Below are 21744 nucleotides of genomic sequence, written 5' to 3'. Positions count from 1 at the left end.
ATTTATATTATACACCGATCATGCCCCTCTAGAATGGATGGCCCGCAATAGGGGCCACAATGACCGAGTCCTTCGGTGGTTTCTCTCCCTACAGCCCTTTAGGTTTAAAACCTTACACAGGAAAGGACTACAACAGGGCAACGCTGATTATCTGTCCCGGTATCCACCTCCCAGCCCCCCTGCCAGAAAGACAGCTAGGGAAAGGGGATGTGGAACGGAGGCGACAACTACCTCATTACAGCGGTGTCCGGGCGCGGGGTTCCTGTCCCCCGCGCTCGGTCGATTAACGTCCCGGTCACCCAGGACACCCTCTCTTTCTCGTCCCCTGCAGGTACCGGCCCCTGGACATGGTGAACCGGAAACCCTCGCCAGCCAACCCGGAAGCAGAAACGGGACGACCTCGATCAACCCGGAAGCGCCCGGCCCTGATCCCGGAAGTGGGCGGCCAGACAACAAGCCGGAAGATAGAAAAAGCCCCGAGGACGACGGAGAGTCGTTCGGAGCAACCGACTCGTGGCAGGAGGCAGCGGAGAGCGATGAACCCCCGACAGAGAGAGGCGCAGCACGGCTAGACCGAAGAAAGGAAGAGGACGAGGACGTCTGGACGGAGGACTGGTGGCGTCCTCAGGAGGAGGCTGGAGAGCGGCCGCAACTCGGACGAGAGTTGCGGCGGGGCACGTGAGTACACGTCACCCTTCTCAGTGCCCCTCTTGTACCTAGAGTTGTAAATATAGAATTGTAAATAGCATAGGAGACACGCGCACTAAGACACTGTATACTTATCCCCTTTTTCACGAGCACTGTATAAATCCCCATCACTGCCCCGCACCTGGCACCTCTATCCCCTCCCCTCTCTTACTTGCCTCTTCCACCTCCCCTTTCCGTCCCGCCCTCACTTCACTCTTTCGTAAACCCTCACTCTCGGGTGTCGGTGGAAGTATTCCGACGGTGTGGCTCGGACTAAAAGCCCTTACGCTTCTCTCCTTTTCCCAAGCCTCTGTGGAGCCCCAGTAGCATACCAAGGAGACAACTGCTGAAAAGGGGAAGCAAGACTCGATCCAGATTCCACCTCGCCGAGCCGGATCATCAGCCAAGTCAACCGTCCCTTCCTGCATTCTGACTCTGTACATCTGTTCATCTGTTGAATAAATAGCCCAGACATTGCTCACTATATTCGGCCTCCCTGCCTGTTATTCCGGTCCGCCCTTCCCACACATCCACAGATGCATTCAGGGATTAGCCTATTTTACCAAAGGAATAAAAAAAAAAAAAAAAAAGCCCTAGCCAGTTGCTCGCCCCACGCTAGAATTGTAGTCGCAAGAGATTTTAATTGCACATTGAGCCTCTGAGCACAGAGGACATGCTGGGGGTTGAGGAAGATGACAGAAAATGGGTGGTCCCCTCACTTAATATACCCCCAGTGAAGAGATGGACTCAACTAGCACTCCAATTAAATGCACTCACTATGGAGTTCGGTCTGAGAGCAACTAATGGCAGAACTCCCTCAGACACTCAGGGGGCAAACACTTTTAACAGCGTTAGCTGGCCCTCACGTATTGATTACATTCTGATAGACGTAAGGCTTTGGGGGAAAATGATCGATATGGTCATAGGTACCACCACTGATAGTGACCATAACCCCCTCTGTGTGAACATGAAGATTCCGTGGGATGTAACGCATCCTTCCCAGACCACTCGGATCCCAGTCTCTATCACTGAGGTCGTTCCCTCTAATTGCAAAAGGTTCCTAAAGTGGCATAAGGTCTCTTTGCAAGATTCCAAAATAGCAGGCATTCGATTAGCCCTGACTGCAAACATCTCCAAGCTTCAGGCTGCAGCTGCAGATCCAGGTGGCCGGGCAGTAGTCCCTACCATTCATTCGCGTACAATGGAACAGTTGAGTTCCTACTTTCAAGCACCCAGTAAGCGTACCAAATCCCCTGGTCAAGACAGCAAGAATAGACTACAGAGACGCTTTGCGCAAAGCAAAAATCACGTGGGATGAATCGCACTGCCAGGATCTGAAGGATGCCAGTCTTGCAAAAGACTCTAACCTATTCTGGACCCTAGTGAGTAGGGGCAATAATAGGGACCTAGGTACACTTCCCAACCACATCACAAGCCAAGAGTGGCATGACCACTTTGGAAATTTGTATTCCGCCACAGAGGATGCATGATTGGAGGGGTCACGCGACCCCCTAGACATTCCTCCAACAGAGAATGCTGGTGAAACCTTTTCCCTGATTGAAATTGAAACAGCAATAAAGAAGAAAGTCCCTGCTAAAGCTCCTGGACCAGATGGTCTGCCCAGAGACCTATTTCTTGCTGACCCCACGAACTGGTCACGGTATATTCAGCTCCTGATCACTGCTATTTACGAAGGCTGCCCAGTGCCAGGATCTTGGAAGGGTGATGAGGTGGTCCCAATATATAAAAATGGTGCCAGAAAGGACCCCGCAAATTACAGACCGATCAGTTTGATCGACGCGATGCGAAAGATGTTTGGCAGGGTGCTGCTACAGAGAATCCAATTTTGGATAGAGGAGGAAGATGTCCTTTCCCAATACCAGGCCGGCTTCTGGGCCAACACTGGAACGATCGATCAGGTGTTCAGGCTCCTCCTTATATACTGGAAAGTCGTGACGATTGGCAAAGGCAGTCTTTATCTCGCATTTATCGACCTAAAGACTGCCTTTGGCCTGGAACCCAGGAATAGGTTGTGGCAGATCCTTAGACATATGGGGCATTCCCCTTCTGATCCTCAATTTATTGGTCCGGTTACACAAGGACAATTATGCACAGGTGAGATGGGGGACTCAAGGTCAGTTGACGGAACAGATACCCGTTGGGAGGGGAGTCCGCCAGGGCTGTGTTTTGGCTCCCACCCTGTTCTCTTTATATGTTAATGGGGTGGTGAGCTATTTACAAGTAGATCCAGCGAATGCTCCAGCCCTGGCGGGTGAAATGGTACTGACTCTCCTGTTTGCCGACGACACTTTGTTGGTTTCGAAGACCCCAGCCGGGTTACAAAAATTAATGAACCGATATCAATCCTTCTGCGACTCTCGGGGGCTGGCCATCAACACCTCTAAGACAAAGCTTATGAGATTTAACCCCCACAAATCTTTCAGAAACAACCTTACGCTGAATGGTACCCTACAGGAGAGAGTCAGCACCTTTGACTATCTTGGTGTCCGACTCTCAGACAAAATGCTATGGAGGCCCCATATAGCAAAGATGCTTATGAGCCATAAACGTGTGGTCGTGGCACTAGGCAAAGAACATCGCTCTTCGTATAGCAGGCCAGTCGCCCCGGCCCTCACGGTTTACAATGCTAAGGCAGTTAGTTCAGTCTTGTACGGAGCAGAGTTGTGGGGGTTTGATAATGTAGATGACATCTGTAAATCTGAGAATAAGTTCCTGAGGGATTTAGTGATGCTCCCCTGCAATGTCCCACTAACACCTCTATTGTACAATATAGGCAGGCGATCGTTCACAGATATTGCCAAACTGGGCCCTTTGCTCTTTTGGGCCCGCGTAAGGCATACTCCAGAACTCACAAACTACGCCACAGCACTAACTGAGGTGATGAGCAGAGATGTGGATCATAGAGGTAAATGGATAGCAAATGTCAGGAAAACCATGTCATCACTGGGCCTCAAGGAATCGTGGGATAGCCAAACCCCCCTTAATAAGACAGAGCTTAGATGCGCATTCTGGGACTGGGTAGACAGGCAGGAACTCAATAAGCCTAATGTGGCTAGGCTAACCAAAGAATTTTGTTAACCACAAGCAGACCAGAATACTTGAGCCTTTTCTGGATATAATTCAAGTGCCAGGAGACAGGGCATTGTATATCCACTTTAGGCTTGGCACACTTCCAGTCCACGCTTTTACAACAAAATGGCGCCTACCAAATCAGACCACAGAAGGCTGCCCCTGCTGCAGAGCCCCGCTGGAGTGCATCGACTGTGCCTAAAACCAATCTGTAGACACAAAAGTACCCGCAACCATCGGGAGTCTCTGCGCATTCTGAAATCTGACCCAAGAGCTTCCTTTGTTTGTGGCGTGGCCATGTTTTTAAGCCATGCATGGATAGTTAGGCAAAAAGCCTTACGAGGGGCGCACTAATTTCACACATTAGGTCATACAAAGAAATAACTTCCACCCACGACAACCTTTGATTTACAATTTATTCTATGCACCGGCACTTTATACAAGTCCATGGGCCGCCTTGCCAAGTTTTTATTTGTTTTAACTTCATACATTTTAACTAGCAACGATTTTAGTAATTAATTTTTAAGATTTGTATTGTACAGTTCCGCTGACAATCATTTCATTCTTTGTGTTACAATAATATGCTCCAGATGTATTGCTTGAACATGTTCTTATCAACCATCTATGTAGCAACTGATTTCTTGAATCGCTTTAACTTTTAACTCTTTGCACAAATGTTATTCAATGCTTTTATGATATGAATTATCGAAAAAAGCAAATGAAATGAAATGAAAAAAAAAATCTTCATTTCTTTTTATTCACTGTAACAAAGGGGCATATTTATCAAAGAGTTGCGTTGCCCTTGCGCCACACATGGCTTCGCAAAGGCGGCGCACCTACTAAGTCAGAGTTATAAAGCCATGCATTTCAGCTTGCATGGCTTGATGAATCTAGTGTAACACAACACAGTGCAAATCGCTGCTTTGCGTTACTCTGCCCCAGAGAGGCTTTCCATGAGTGAATGCTGGGTGTTTCCAAGCTTTCACCCATGGATTTTGGTGGAAAGATAGGGGGAAGACCAGTGAAGGACACTGCCAGCAGATCCCACTCGAGAGTGCGTATTAGGGTGGCATGGTCAACTGTGTCGAAGGCAGTTGAGAGGTCTAGCATTTTCATGAGACAGGGGTCATCTCCATTTCACATCAGAAGGCCAACACCTATGGTGTGTAAGGTAGAAGTCTCTGTCCTGCTGCTTCATCATATATGGACCACTGAGCAAAGCTTTGAATTTTCTTTGCAAACTATAGTATATAGTTAGCAATCACAGTAATGTTTGTTATTCGCGAATATAGGAAGATAACTTTTATGGCCAATTTAGGCTCCTACCATCACTAATAAGTGCTCTGGGGCCAAAGACAATTTCTCTGTACATTCCCATTCCATTGTGTGCTCTCAATGCATTTCAATATTAGTTATTTGTGGTATAACAAATGTTCTGCCACAAAACCCAATTAGTGGCATCTGCTGTTGTCATTTTAATGTCAGAATCACACAATTTTCGTAGGGCAGACTATCATTTTCACATCTTATTGTTTTCTGTGCCTCTTTTACAAATATAAGAGAGGCTTACTATTGTCTGTTTTTAGAAAGCTGCAGGTGTGTCGTATTAGCGACTTAATGAATATAATTTGGCATTGTAATAATTTGGCGGTCTTGCTGGGCTTTGGCAAAATTTCTGTTTGTTGTAGACAGTGGGCTTACCCTCACGCTTTCGTAATAATGTGGCTTTCTATTTGCACAAGAGTGTTGAGTAGGGGGACATAGCTATTTTTTATCTGCTTTTATTGCTCCTTTTTAGGTTTCGCCTGCACAACGCTTGTGCAGTGCTTGTGAAATCTATTGTATTAAATATATCTTAGAAGAGACTTACACCCCACCTTCATAACGTATTGGTCCTTGTGCTTGTCACTTTACTAGTACTCATTTCTCTTGGTTGTAGGCTTCTCTTTCCAGTTCTTCCTGTGAGTTTCTCTTATAAGTTTCCCATCTGCAAAGTACTGAGTTAATCTGCTTTGATGAAATTTCTTTTAAGTGTTTCAAGCAGCGATTGGAACACTGAGAAGTAAAAACAAGAACTACACCCTTGCTTTAAGTTACAGACCTGCCAGAGAGCCGTGATCTCAGCACGCTGTTATTATCTTAGCGGAGACCCTCCATGCCTTTTATTCTTTCTTTGAGCTCCGGACGAAGCAGTCACTACCTAGTGCCCCCAGGGCACCGGAAGGCATCCATTTTCTCATCTTTTCATGTTGCCCTAAGCAGGAGACCTGCAGTGCTTTCACTTTTAAAAAGCCAGTGTAGTGAAAGCATGCACGCAAACAGGAGCACAGCAATGTTGCTTTCTCTGGCCCTGCAAGTCTGTATGTGTGACGGGCGTCACTTGCAGGGTGAGTGTTGAGAGTTTTTTTTGTTTTAGTTGCAGTGCAAGCGACTACAACACAGAGACACCAAAAGGAATGTGAGGCAGCACACAGTGACAAGCTGCAAACATCGTGCTGTTATTTGGTCTTACAGGCTAGAGGGGGAGGCAGTGCTTCAAATGGGCCGGCACTCACCGGTACTTAGGTACCGGCACTTCCTTATTTCCCCCCCTGGAGTACCTGAACTTCTCCTTGGCGCAGGAGAGAGTCAGTACTCAAAATTGGCAGCTGAGCAGGCTCTGGAGTATTGGTACGTCTAACACAAGTGCTGCTGAATTGAGGCTTTGACAGAAGAGCGTGTTCTGCGTGCCACTTTGCCTCTAAACTGTGCGCGCCATTTTGTGCCTGAAGCCTTTTGCTTTGCTGCTGGGAATGATGTGCAATATATCAATGCTGGAAGGGGGGTGGGGTGGCTGTGAGAGCTAGCGTCACACTCTTCATTGGTAGGCAGTTTTAATTAGATCATGCGCAGTCAATAAAAGTGCAAGTTTGATATTGGAGCTGCAATGTCTTGTGATACTCAGGAGGCAGCCATAATGTGGGTCGAGGCACAGCCGATATGAGTGGGTTCCCCTGCCACTGATACATAAGCATGTAAAAACTGTCTTGAATGATGTTAGAGTGCCTGTATATATGTGTGATTAATTATAAACAAGGGGAACCCGTCAGGTAAGAAGGACCTAGGGCGCTTACTATTTCAAAAACAATTGGTCCTTCAAAATCACTTTAGTAAAAGAACAATAAATATAGCCCAGAATCAGTACTATATTGATTAGAAATGTCAAGCCGGACATGTAAATTTAATATTCAACGTAATGAATTGGCTATAGAACAAACAGAATAGAGTGGGACACTGTCCTGTGTCCTTCAACAGACAAAACATTTAAAACATTCAAAAGACAATCACATTCAGTAGTCACTGACACCATTGACTATAAGGGAAAATCATATAAACTGAAAGACCTGAGTAATTGCAGAAGTAGCAACATTATTTACATCATATTTTGCCCTTGTAAGCTGGCCTACATAGGGGAAACCAGTAGAGAATTCAGAACGAGATACAGCGAACACAAGTCAGCTATACGCACTCAAAAAGTATCTGCCCCCTTGGTCACTCATTGCTTGGAAAAACACCATGCCGAACAAGATCTTCGGTGGTGTATCCTGGAAAAAATTAAAACCAAACCTGGACAATTAAATGAAACGGTGCGCAAACGCAGAGAAACTTATTGGATTTTTTCATTAGACAGCGTTAAGAACGGGTTAAACGAAGAAATTATATGGAATGTTACGAATCGTTAGATCTGTCTTTATACACACATCTATCCATTATATTCTTCTATTACATTCTCGCGCTGGTCCACACCAGCCTCCTAGCATCCTGGAATTACATTTACCTTAAGCATTCTGCATAACCACAGTGATTCCACTGTACTACACAACCCATCTGGTAATCCCAGGTTATCAGTAGTAATTATTGGCTATCACACATGAGAATCATAGGCCATCTTGTATAGCTATGGCCGTCTTGCCTCACATACCACAACATGACTACGTATCTGCCCCCAAGGATTTTTGAGTATTTAATGTCCTATTTTATCGGCATTTCTTGAATATAGATCTTCTATCCTTACCCGCGCAACCCATCAGTGACAGGGCCACATGTCGGGTCTATTTTTAAAGAACATTTCAGTCTCATGTCCTTAGCGGTATTCACATGGTAATCCCACATGTTAAATACATAGTTCCGCCATTTTATCAATGCAATCCATCAGTGACAGGGCCACATGTCGGGTCTATTTTCTAAGAACATCTCAGTCTCATGTCCTTAGCGGTATTCATATGGTAATTCCACATGTTAAATACATAGTTCCGCCATTTTATTAATGCGGTTTGTTTCAATGTCATCAACTATGTGCGGGTAGCCCTTTATTGCTATTTTTACACCTCTATGACTAGTGCAACACTGTACTACCTTACAGTTTTTTTCTTATACGTTTTGGAGAAGCGTGGAAGTATCACAAATTAGAAGACTGTCTTCTCTCTACTTCCGTAGTCTATTTTCTATGCCCAGTAGCACGTTCTGACCCTACGTATTAGGTCGCATACTTTACACGCATGCGCGGCGTTCCCTTTTTAAAGCGCGGATTCCAACACCTGAATTACGGACTCTTCGAGACGCGGCGAGAGACGTTGTTGACCCTGACGAGACGTTTGTTGATCCACAACAGAAGAATCGACCGAGGAAAAGGGTGAGCGATATAGTATTAGACTACGTAGTAGCGTTTTTTTCCATGTCTAGTAAACCTTTAACGTTAAATTAACTCTGGAGTCATTTCGATAGTCAGCACACTAGGCAGAGTATTTTCCCTGTCTTTCCGACACACGACATCTTTAGAACGTTGCTTTATCTGCAGCAGATACTGCTACGCAATGTGATTATAGTATTGGGCATATAAAGCCTCGTATATAGGAAGCCCCATTTGAAAAACTTTTGATATCTTTTGTCATCTTTTGAGATGCTGGTACATATTACCATCGCAGGTCATGAACCTATTTTGCTAAAGAGCTATTAACTAGTGATATGCTGATACATATGTGTAGCATAGGCGGTTATACACACACTGCAGCCGCATGCTAATGGAGCTCATAAGCAGACATTTGTGACATCTTTAAAAGGCATTGAACGTACATCATTCCTTAGTTTACCAATCAATTGTCTATGTAGCATTTAAGCTAGAATATACATCACAGTATGCATTATTATTGCTTGGATAACTAGGTAGTTCTACTTTAACCGGATTGTGTAGGTCTTTTCTATATAAATATTGGACGAGGGTCCAGACAGAAATGCACAATAAACTGCTTTTTGCAGTTTCCAGTGTAATCACAATGATGGACTAATGTCGGTGTTCATCCCTTTAATGTTTCAATACACGCCTGCCAATTTTTCTACCATATGTTCCTTCCCCAGGAGGTTTGTTCCGGCGCACTTCCAAGAAATATCAGCAATTGCTGCACACCCCTCAAAATCTGAATAAGGAAAAGTTTTCCGGTCGTCACATCCTAGGACTCAGTCCACATTTAGTGAGTATGTAACAACCTTAATAGTTGCACCAATACCATTGTATAACAGAGCAGTGCCTAGTGCAAAAATTTAAAGCACAACATACAATGAACTTGTTTTAAATAGCTTTTTTCTTCTACCTTATGTCTCTAGAATGCCATGATGCACAGTATACGGTCGTCTCTCTTCTTGACACCGCGTCAGATTAGTGAAATCTAGTCTAGCGTACCTATTAGGTATTACCACCATTATTATATGGCTTCCTTTTTTCAGATGGGTCACATATTAAACCGACCTTTGAAATAAGCAGACAACATATCGACTGATTCCATTGTTCGTTTTTTCTCAGAAATTGCGTTTGCCTCTGTCACAATAGAAGCCACGTGCCCTATTGCTCCAGTTGAAATCTGAAGAATGAAATTTCTACCTGTTCTCTAACAGTAAGGGATAGAAACTGAGAACATCTTGGTATAGATAAAAAGATCGTACAACTTTTAACTTTCCTACATGCACTATATATATATCATATTCACAGCCATCCTTTCTTTAACATATGGATGGTGACCACTGGGTACATTTGGGCCTATACTATTTCTTGCTCTACATAAATGCTGATCACTTGTATTAGGAATTAGAGTGCACACATTGGGTTTGTCTTTCCTTTTATCTTAAGGTGTGACAACTTATTGGATTTAATACACCACTCATCATTGGTCTTTGAAAATGATTATTGCATCAAACATGGGCTGATTATAAAATAATACATATTTGTTTGTCATGTTTTTAGGTCTCCCTACTCGGTATAAATCCAACGACACTGTACCTTAGTTGGGCGAGGTCCTGATGAAGGTGGTTTCCTTCCTGTAATCCCACCGAAACGCGCGTAGACCACGTGCGCCCTGACCTATCTAGGTTATTTCCATCAATACCTATTACTGGAGATGTCTTGTTTTTCTGATACTCCCGATACCAATATAGTATAAGTGTGTAGTATGAATGAGAGTGTATTTGAGTTATGAGTGTGGTTCTGAACATTGATTGGTCATCTGCTGAGTAGGGGTTTTGAGGTCTTACAGATTTTGTACAATTTCCAAAAAATTATTGTTTATGTTTATTTGTATAGAAAATGATTTATCACATGCTAGAAAATAATGAAGATTGATGTACTACAAAAATGACATTGTGAAATGAATAAAAAGAATACATTTTTATAAAAAAAACAAAAAGTCTTTGTCAATATGATTTAATATGCATAGCATTTAGGCTTATAATTATTGGTCAGCCCATGTATTAATCAAATTTTGAATAAAAGGAATATAGGTCAGAGAGGAGTTTTTTGCATATTCCCCTGCCACTGATACATAAGCATGTAAAAACTGTCTTGAATGATGTCAGAGTGCCTGTATATATGTGTGATTAATTATAAACAAGGGGAACCCGTCAGGTAAGAAGGACCTAGGGCGCTTACTATTAGAAAACAGTTGGTCCTTCAAAATCACTTTAGTATAAGAACAATAAATATAGCCCAGAATCAGTACTATATGGATTAGAAATGTCAAGCCGGACATGTAAATTTAATATTCAACGTAATGAATTGGCTATAGAACAAACAGAATAGAGTGGGACACTGTCCTGTGTCCTTCAACAGACAAAACATTTAAAACATTCAAAAGACAATCACATTTTTAGAAGACTTTTCAGGCCAAACAACCAAGCTTAACGCCGATAGAAAATAAAGGGGCAAGCTATTTAGAAGGTAGACAGTCATGCACAACTTTTAACTTATGTGTTTAACATGCCTGCTGTTCAACAAGTCGACGACGTTTCGATCTATTACAAAATATATATAGATCATCATCAGGAATAATTAATGACAAGCCTGAGAACGTAATACCTTCCTGTAGGTGACGAGCTTGATCGCCCCTTTATTTTCTATCGGTGTTAAGCTTGGTTGTTTAGCCTAAAGAGTCTTCTAAAAATGTGATTGTCTTTTGAATGTTTTAAATGTTTTGTCTGTTGAAGGACAAAGGACTGTGTCCCACTCTATTCTGTTTTTTCTATAGCCAATTCATTACGTTGAATATTAAATTTACACATCCGGCTGGACATTTCTAATCAATATAGTACTGATTCATGTCTAGCATGTCACTTTTTTTTGTTACTCTGTGGTGGTAATAGCCAACCCTGCTGCCAGGAAAATGTAAAATGTTATTGTGCCTGCTGCAAAAATCTGCATTAAGCTTTTTGGTTAGAATCCTGGGAAGATATCTTTGGCCTTATATTTTTTTTTAAATCTGATGAAATTATCACCATTTACATTGCTCGTAGTAAGCTGTAATGCTCATTAAAAGCAGTGTAAATACATGGCAAAGTAAGGTGGCTCTACTCCTAGAGTAGTGGCACGGGTGTACTACAAGTGGGTGTAGTAACAGGCTGATATGTGACACAGACAATGAGCTCTAAAATAATGCATTTAGTGTGCTCCCTACCAACTTCAACCAGGGCAGAAAATAGGAGCTGACGTACTGACAGATAACCCAATGTTACTAAGAACACACATATTGGTACAGTTAGACATTTGGGATTTGAATTTGGGTCTCCTGGTGATACAGATTCCAATGTATACACTGGACAACACCCAACCAAAATGCTACATCTTCAACACTTTGTTGTGCTAGAAGATATTTGTATGGTGTCCTTTCAGAAAATATGTCTTCTTTGCAAGAAAACTGTGTGGGAAATGGCACTATTTAGCTCAAAGAACACCGGCCGCTTATGCACACCAAGAAAATCCTGATTTTATAAATGTCTGCTTCGCGGCCACGTCCCTCGACAGCCCTCCACGCACATCCTACTCAATTTGGTGAGTACCTGCACTTCTTTTTTCCCATTTAAATCACTGGGGTGAGGGGATGCGGGAGAACTTTTTCGTTCCAATCACAACACTGACTGTTCATCTGCCCATAGCACCTTTTGGCTCTCTAACGACTTCAAACTGATTAATACATACACAGATTCCCATTTGATGCCCAGTTTACAGGTTTTTACCCTTCTGTGCCCCGTCTGGGTGTTGATATATGTACAAAATCAGCTGTTCTGAGAGTTATCTTTCAGAAAGCGCATATACTGTGTAATATAGCTATAGGCTATAGCGCATCTTTAGAATTTCCGCGGTGTTGACCACGCATCCTGTAAACTTGATATATGGATAGCCCTGCTGTGTATATATAAAAAAAGCTTCACAAGATTTTATATGATTTACTATTTAACCGGATTCGCATGGCGGGTCAATGAGCGGAGGTGCTACATACAGATGAGCATAAAGACACTCCTGCAGAACAGGGTTGGGCTTGAACACAGTAAACGTTTTAGTACAGACTGCTGCTTTCAGCAACCTGCTGTATTTTTCCTCTTTAACACATCCGAGAAGAAGGATCCGTTACATTTGAGAAATAAAGGTCTGCACAACACAAGCTTCTCTTTAAGATACACGTTTCATGTTTATCGCTTTGTAATGCCTATTTAAATCCTTTATTTCTGTGGCATTTAGAATGCTGGCATTAGCATGACCCTCGCTTGACCAAATTAAGCTCTGGATTGGCGGTGTTCGCAGAACAGGATCCATACAAAACTCTTTTTGTACAGGTTTACACCTGGGTATTGTGTACATACACCCTTCGCTAGGCAAACCAAGCCTCTTTTATAGGGACACTTTTCCTTTTGTTTAAAACCCCATGCTTACAGTCTTTACTAGGGAGAAATTGTGTCTCTAATGCTAACAGAAAACAGTTTACTATTCAGAATAACAAACAAAAGGTGCTCTGAAGAAGCAGTAAAGTTAAGTTTGTATCTGAAAAGTATTGATACGAAACATAAACCGCCTTCGCCATCATGAAGATAAGCATAAGCAGCATTCATTAGCATGATGTTAAACACAGACCAAATTAACGAGCATCATATGCTGCCCTTGGGATTAGGTTTTGCCTGCACAGTGCTTTCCGTTATTTCACCCAGACCTCCGCCCCACTCTCCGTTATGTCACCCAGTGCCCCCCCCGCACTCCTCCCATTCTACGTTATCACCGAGCCCTCTCCCCCCAGCACTCATCCCGTTCTACGTTATCACCGAGCCCTCTCCCCCCGCACTCCTCCCATTCTACGTTATCACCGAGCCCCTCTCCCCCACTTCTCCCATTTTACGTTATCACCGAGGCCTCTCCCCCCGCACTCCTCCCGTTCTACGTTATCACCGAGCCCTCTCCCCCTGCACTCCTCCCGTTCTACGTTATCACCGAGCCCCTCTTCCCCCCCGCACTCCTCCCGTTCTACGTTATCACCGAGCCCTCTACCCCCCACACTCCTCCCATTCTACGTTATCACCGAGCCCTCTCCCCCCCGCACTCCTCCCGTTTTACGTTATCACGAAGCCCTCTCCCCCCCCACTCCTCCCGTTCTACGTTATCACCGAGCCCCTCTCCCCCACTCCTCCCGTTTTACGTTATCACGAGCCCTCTCCCCCGCACTCCTCCCGTTCTACGTTATCACCGAGCCCCTCTCCCCACACTCCTCCCGTTCTACGTTATCACCAAGCCCCTCTCCCCGCACTCCTCCTGTTCTACGTTATCACCGAGCCCCTCTTCCCCCCGCACTCCTCTCGTTCTACGTTATCACCGAGCCCTCTACCCCACACACTCCTCCCATTCTACGTTATCACCGAGCCCCTCTTCCCCCACTCCTCCCATTCTACGTTATCACCAAGCCGTCTCCCCCAACGCACTCCTCCCGTTCTACGTTATCACCGAGCCATCTCCCCCCACGCACTCCTCCCGTTCTACGTTGCTCATTAGTTCCAGTTCAACACCCAAATATAGCAATTAACAACAGAAAGGTGACCAGTCAACCTTTGCAACGGGCATTCCACCGCCCTGCACCACACGTCACTGAGTTTTCAGTAACATTTGAACTGTTTGGGCTAGAAACTTTTTTGTTGTTAAGATCTGCAGATTATACATTTGATGCTGGATTATGCGGCAAATCCATAATTGTGTTACTGCACATGTTGCTTTTCTCAAAAAGCAAGTCATACACTTTTACAAAATGTCAGTAACTTATATTGCTCAACTGCTCACCAAGCTAAAATTTACAACCCAAATAAATAATTATTAATCACATAGGCAAAACCTAATGCATTTACCAATAGTTGTTATTCTAAAGAGTCTGTACATTTATGTAGTATGGAACTTTTTTTGTGAGTGTTGCATTATTTGAAGGATGTTAACCATTCTCTCCTACATGAATTTACGTTTTTAAAGTATTATGCATGAGGTTTAACGCATTTTTGCACAGTTTATCTTATTGCATAATTTGCTTTGTCAAGTCACTATTCTTTATGCTGCTATCATTGACCTATATAGTATTTATGTGGTTTGTATATGGTTGGGGCTGGGGTGGTCTGAGTTGCTAAAGTTTTGGGAGATCCAAATTAGAGTTGGAGCTTGATATTGTATCCAGTGTCATAGCGGAGGAGAGTCGCCCCACTGCTTTTAAGGAGTGCAAAGAAGAAACATAAAATTATAATAACTTAGAGTTATCATTGTATGCTTCGTTCTGCTTTGCAGGTTCTGCTCTGCTCACAGAGCAGGGCAGGCGAGGAGTGGTTTGCCCAATCCTAGGTGTGCAATGACTGTTTGGTCGGCCCTCTCGGCAGCCCAAACCAGTCATGCACTTTCCTCGTTCTCCATGCAGGCTGCAATACAGCCTGCATGGAGAACAAGCGCAGGACCCCATTTCCCTTGTTGTCCATCGAACCAGGATGCTCAAAACCATGATTAGTCAGGGAAGCCTGGGTGCTTACCAATCACAATGCTGTATTGCAGCATTGTGATTTGTCAGTGGGGCCTGCGTCCTGTTCCTTGAGTTCCATGAGGAGAGCAGAAACAGAGACGATGGACCCGGCGGCAAGGTAAGTTTATTTTGCCTGCCCCGCCACCCACGAGCCATGCCGGCACTGATTGTATCAATTTTTGCATGTTTTATGGGTAATTACATTGTATTTATTTTATTATGTGTATGTGTGCAAGCCGGCCAATATTATCTGAATTAGAGGATTCCAGTTGTATGCGAATATTAGTGGCTTTTCAAGCTGACTTCATGAATTTTCTGAAATTATTACTTCCTGTTTTTATTGTTGCTGTTTTTAGATGTATGGTTTGTATTGCCTAATTGGCATGAGAACAAACTAATATAATATACTGAATACATAGGGCAGACTGGATTATTTGCACGCTAGACTAATTTCAATCTATATGCAGTGTATTTCTGCCTAAATCTCAGGGCTATGTATCTGATCAGTTTGTGTGCAGGAGGCCCTATGGCCATGGTCGCTGGAATTATGCAATTCAACGGCCACTGTGTTTCTTTCTAGCAATGGATCTGCCACACTTGCATTCTTACCCACCACATGGTTGATACTTTCCAAATTTCAACCAATAAACACTGCATTAAAATGGGGCAAATGTAGTACAAGGCATTACTTGACAGAGTTATAATAAAACCCACTCCCTCTCAAATCCTATGCAACTCCATGAATACCTTCTTCATTGACAAGATTACGAAAATTAAGGCTAGCATTCCGTCATGCCCAAACCCTGAGGCTAGCTCCATTGCACCTATAAATCTTTGCACCTTCAATCAATTCCTGACAATAAGCAACCAGACATTCTTGGATCTCCTATCCAAAGTAAAATCAGGCTCACCCAGGGACTGCTGCCCTCCTGGCATCTTAAAAGAAGTATTTACTGTTCTCCCCAGACCAGCTCTATCCCTTCTGAATAAGTCACTGTCCCAGGGCCTTGTCCCCGAAGCCTTCAAGGAGGCAATTGTCATGCCCCTCCTGAAGAAATTAGGAGCTGACCCTCAAACTCTGACAAATTATCACCTGATCTCTTTACTTCCATTCCTGGCTAACGTCTTGGAAGATTACGCCTCCAGATGCCTCTCCATATTTTTGGAACAGTCTGAGTATCTCGACCCTCATCAAGCGGGGTTCCGCCCAGCACATTCCACAGAGTCCGTAATACTGACGGTATTGGACACTCTCCGGAACGAGGCTGATAGAGGCTCCCCACAGGCCCTGGTACTGCTTGATCTCTCCCCGGCTTTTGACACGGTTGACCATGGTATATTGGTCGATCGTGTCAGAGACGCGGGGATCCAGGGACTAGCCCTCACCTGGATTAGTTACTTCTTGGAAAACTGCTCCCAGTCAGTTCGCTTTGCTCAGTTTACAGCTCCTAAGATGAGGACTACATGTGGAGTCCTGCAGGGCTCCTCACTATACCCCCGTCTGTTCAACCTCTATCTCCTCCCACTTATTCGAGCCTTGAAAGAGAGGAAAGTCTGCACATTCAACTACACTGATGACTTCCAACTAATATTCTCCATAAGCAACTCCCCCCTATTCGGTCCGTGATTTTCAGACCACCATGCTGTTGATTAGCGGGTAGATGAACAGAAATCACTTGAAACTCAATCACTTAAAACTCAATCCAGACAAGACTGAGCTAGTCCTAACAGGGGGTACCCACAACCATTGGAGCCCACACTTGTGGCCAAGGGAATTGGGCCAATCCCCTTCCCCACCTGCCTCAGCCAAAAGTCTTGGGGTAACATTAAACCGTGACCTTACCATGAAGTCCAAAATTGGGTCAGTGATATCAGCTTGCTTCTACCAGTTGAGGAAAATGAGAAAGATCAGAAGATTTCTCACCCAGGAAGCCCTGATCCAGGTGGTTCTTGCCATGGTTACGTTCCATATTGATTACGCTAATTCCCTATACTTTGGCATCCCACTATACTTAATCAAACGTCTGCAACTGGTACAGAACCAGGCAGCGAGACTGATTTTTCAGCAGCCTGGGCAACAACATGTCACCCCCCGTCATGAGGAAGCTGCACTGGCTTCCTATCACACAGCGATGCGCCTTTAAGGTATGCTGTCTCATCTTCAAATCTCTGAACGGAAGGAGGCCTAAATTTGTGGATAGCCTTATTCAAAGGCACTCACTTATGCACAATTGACACTTGGCCCACAAGCACCATTTGTCAACTCCCTCCTTCAAACTGAAGCGTTTGGGCGGCACTAGGTTTGCTGTTCTAGCTCCAAGATATTGGAATTCCCTCCCCTTTGAAATCCGATCCTGCACAGACCTCCTGAGCTTCAGGAAACTCCTCAAGACTTGGTTGTTTAGTCAAGCCTACGAGTAAGTCCCTAGGGCTGCGGTACCTCTTAAAGTAGTGCCATGAAACCAATCCGGTGCACTTTGCAAAAGCTAACTTGTCACATTTCACTTGCTAATTGTGGCAGTCAGACATGTTACTATATCTAATTTATACAGGGGAGCAAGGGTTTTTTAGCTGAGGCGACGAAACACATAATACACGTGTAAATATGAGTGAAACAAGGTGGAAAGAATGATTTCTTTCTTTCATAATAACACCTACTTTGTTTTTAAACCATGCTTCATACTACTTTACTGCATGTTGCATTCTAAGCACTGTACATAATACACAATACTAAGATCCAATTTAATGAAAAGCTATTTACGAACCTTGGCAGTATGGAAGATTGTGGTGGCCTTGCCTGGATCCCACCTCATGACCTGCAGACAGGGCCGGCTTTAGGACAGTGCAACAGGTGCGGCTGCACTGGGCGCTGATCTGTGGTGGGGGCACTGACCTCAGGAAGGGTGCTGTTTTTAGCAATAGCTTATGATTGGACAGATGAGGGGCACTTTTGCCTGGTGGTAGTAAGAGAATCCGAGCAGGCGGTCATAGGGTGTGGGGGCTCCAAAAAGGATTGTCGCACCAGGCGCCACCAGCGCTAAAGCCGGCCCTGCTTGCAGATCACAGCAGCTGTCAGCAACGACCACTTAAGTTACTGAGCCCCCTTGCTGTCAGTCAACTTTGAGGACATTTACAAATTTATAGTGCAATGCAACAACCAATGCTGCACAGGTTTTGTGCTGAAAGCGGCTTCCAGTACACAATATAATGCTTAGACATTCTTTAAAGGGTTCCCCATATAGCATACAGACTGTACAGCGTAACTCACATGCAATGTGTAAAATGTTTGAAGTACTAAAAACATTTCTCCTTGTTTGCACCTGCCTCATCGAGGAATTACATTTTTGGGGCAAAGCCCTGTCTCCTACTGTTAAGAGATAGGTCCTTGAGTCAAAAACCATGGGTGGAAGCGTGGGAGTGCTCGTATACCACTCATCGGACGCCCCCTTGACTCATAATAACACAAGATAGGGCAAAGCATTATTTCTGGGATACTTTCAGTGAAAAAAAGTGTTGCAATGGAAAGTAACTAATTTATGGACACTTTCTGCCGGTTTAAGTCACTTTTGTAACGCTGCACTTGTTTATAAATCTGCTCCTTTGTGTTGAATAAGAGGCATGATTTTCAAAGAAGCAATTACTTACAGGGGACAAAGAGTTCAAAACAATAATAAACATTTAACATCACACTTAAGGTCAAATGGCTTGAATATTAAATTGCTGTATATGAGACAGTTACATAATTAATATATATCGTGAAATAATGTTCTGTCGTGCTGTTTTCTTTAATGGAAAGAGCTGTCTCCGGGGGAAAAAACAGAGCAGCTGCAGAGGAAAACTGAAAATTAAGACAATTTAAAAACATACATGGGATTCACAGAATGAAAGAGGCACACCTTTAATTATAATATATGTTTACATATTATCATGTTTTGGCTGCCTGCAACAGTGTGTATGGTTTCCACAAATTTTACTCAGCGAGGTAGAAAGAATGGTGTCAAACAAATGGAGTTTGTGTTATTTCATAAAAGACAAAAGGTACGGATTTACAGTTTGTTGCGTTACTCCGTTGCAAACAGGACCGATAGCCTGTCTACCGTATAACGAGTTCATTATATCCTTTCGCACTTACATTAAGGCAGGCTGGACAGTTGTTAAGTTTGTGACGCAGTATCCCCGTCAGATAAACTCTAAATTAGGCCCTATGTTATTGCTAATAAATAACGTTTTGAATGGTTCCTGATACGTTTCGTTTTCTCTCTCAAGATCCTTCGGTATCTTCTATAGCGGTGGGGTAGATTTTGCAATTAATTAAACGTTAAAAAAACTGGTTAAAATGCGAGTGTTTTCTTTTTTAAATTGGCGTTCAATTGCATAATAAATCACATAATTTCACTTTCTTTGACTTCTAATTTTCCTCTCCTTGACGCTTAACATGCATTTCGCTTGTCACATAATTTCTGGAGTCGTGTGTCGCATAATTTACTCCTCCGCTACTGTATAATTCCATCGACCCTGACTATACAGAGCTTCATATGTGAGATATACTGACGTGCCTTTTGAAGACGTCATATTCTGCATTGTCAAAACCAATTCAGCATAGAAAAGACCAACTGTAAAAAAGCAATAACAAAAAACTGCCGAGTAGAAAAGAAAACTTTCCCTCGCCCACCCTTGTCAATTTATCTGCGCAGGTGCCCGGTTTAGGAACGTCATCCGAAAACATGTTTTCATCCTGCTGGTCTCACGCGATCGCTTGCGTAGCAGAGAATGCAGCCTTCTTCCATAAGTTGATATAACACAAAACAGTACCTCGGTAATAATGCGGCATCGTCATTTCTGGCTAAGCTTGGATGGGAAATGAACGAGTCTTACCTTCTAAGGATATGCCATGGTCGCCTCTCCTCTCCTGGGCCACCTGGGCCGGGGTGCCGAGGTGCAGGTCCGCCCCGCTCCGTGCTGAGCCAAGTCTGTTTATCAGCTAGAGGGAATCAGGGCACACTCATTAGAACCCGAGTCACTGCACGGCAACGCGCCTCTGCCTGCTCCACTGCACCGCCAATGACAGGCACACCCCAGAAGCGCCCCTAAAACCCACCTGTCCCAATCATGCGCTCAAACCATGTCATAGCATCGCGTGCTTTAAACGTCCGACGCATTAGGTAACATTCTTCTGTCACCGTCAATTCCACTGTTAATAGTGATTCGAACAGAAAGACGAGTTCACGTCTTTCTCACAAACAACGCCATGCCGCCTTGAAATCAATTCGTTCTGCGTCAAAGAAAATGCAGCCAGACCCAGTGATCGCACAGGGAGCAGCTGTCACATTCACACGTTTTTCAAATTGGAAGAAATGTTTTGCAGCGTGCAGGCTACGCTCAGTGTAATGTTCATACTTCTAAGGCCAGAACACTAAGTGAAGGGTTAAACAAACATGGCGGAGCGGGCCCATCTCCGAGCTGAGAGACACCTGGCCTGGGCCCGACCCCAAGAACACCACATCTGGGATTTTTTTCTCTTCTTCAATAACTCAAACAGGAAATATTTCATGGCGAAAGGCTTTACTTATATACATTTCCGTCTGTATTTATCCAGATTTATTTTTTTTGTCAACTTTATCTGTATTTACCCATATTTATTATGGGTTTCGTGAAAAAAATAAAACAAACTGGTATATTTCCACATTTATATAACCAATAAATATGCAGTCATGCTTGAATGCCTGCGAGGTTTCAGTGATTTGAACACCTGTAGATAAATAAACGCACTTATATCAAAATATAACATTGCCTTGCACATCTCTACTACTGTTTAAGACTCTTTACTAACATTCCTTTCTTTTTTAACCCCCTTACCTATCAATCCACACAGTTATTAACCTGGCAACCATGGCAAAGTGTATTTAGAATCACTCAAAAAACACCCAATTTCCGAAAATAAATTGTTTTCTGTCCGTATTTATCTGTAAAAATCAGTAAACACGGAAAACAGGGAGCCTTACTTATAATGCTTCTATGTGGTCCAGGTCTACCATCCGACCCCTCGTTCCAATGCTTTTTGGAGCCCCAGGGACACACCTCCTCAGCGTGTCCAGCGCACTAGCGCAATGCTAAATGAGAGGGCACCCTACAGAACGTGATGGCCACTTAGTTTCCCATATCTCGCAGATATTCCCAGGATTTAGAGTGAAAGGGGTGGGGGCTGAAGGGTGGGGCCTCCCCAAGCTGCAGGGGCCTGCAATACGACCCTTGTCTGTCGGCGAACTATGACAGCGGGTACAGACAAGCACGGCATGCTCTGCAGAATATGAGCATGGTCTAAAACAATTCATCATTGGGTGCTTACGTCATTATGTTACCAGGCTGATGTGTGTACACTCCTTAGTTTTCCTTATATAAAACACTGTACCCGCTACTTTAGTCCAATTGGTTTAAATGACGTGATCCAATTTTGCAACTGAGGAATGCCTTAGGATGTTGACTCCAAGGCCTAGAATGGAATCAAGATGTTCCTTTAAACTGGAGCCATACAGTTAAAACACAATAGCTGCCTATACTCCCTTGAACAGAAGGCAGCAACTCACAGCACACCTGAACAGTGATGTCAGGAGCCACAATGTATTCTGGGACACCTTTA

General features: G+C 43.8%; 1 protein-coding gene across 27 annotated transcripts in view; it reads right to left on the bottom strand.

Annotated features, from left to right (window-relative positions):
* The window catches only part of OBSCN (obscurin, cytoskeletal calmodulin and titin-interacting RhoGEF), a 1809553-nt gene that overhangs the window by 770437 nt on the left and 1017372 nt on the right, over nucleotides 1-21744 (bottom strand). For all 27 annotated transcript variants that reach the window (XM_085628811.1, XM_085628818.1, XM_085628815.1 and 24 more), the window contains one exon: nucleotides 19983-20088. In XM_085628811.1, the coding sequence (XP_085484937.1) occupies nucleotides 19983-20088 (106 nt within the window). The remainder of the gene's footprint in view (nucleotides 1-19982; nucleotides 20089-21744) is intronic.

The sequence above is a fragment of the Triturus cristatus genome, chromosome 10 (assembly GCF_964204655.1).
Source record: "Triturus cristatus chromosome 10, aTriCri1.1, whole genome shotgun sequence".
Classification (NCBI taxonomy): Eukaryota; Metazoa; Chordata; class Amphibia; order Caudata; family Salamandridae; genus Triturus; species Triturus cristatus.
The sequence above is the reverse complement of the archived record's forward strand: the minus strand, read 5'-3'. Positions and strand labels throughout refer to the sequence as shown.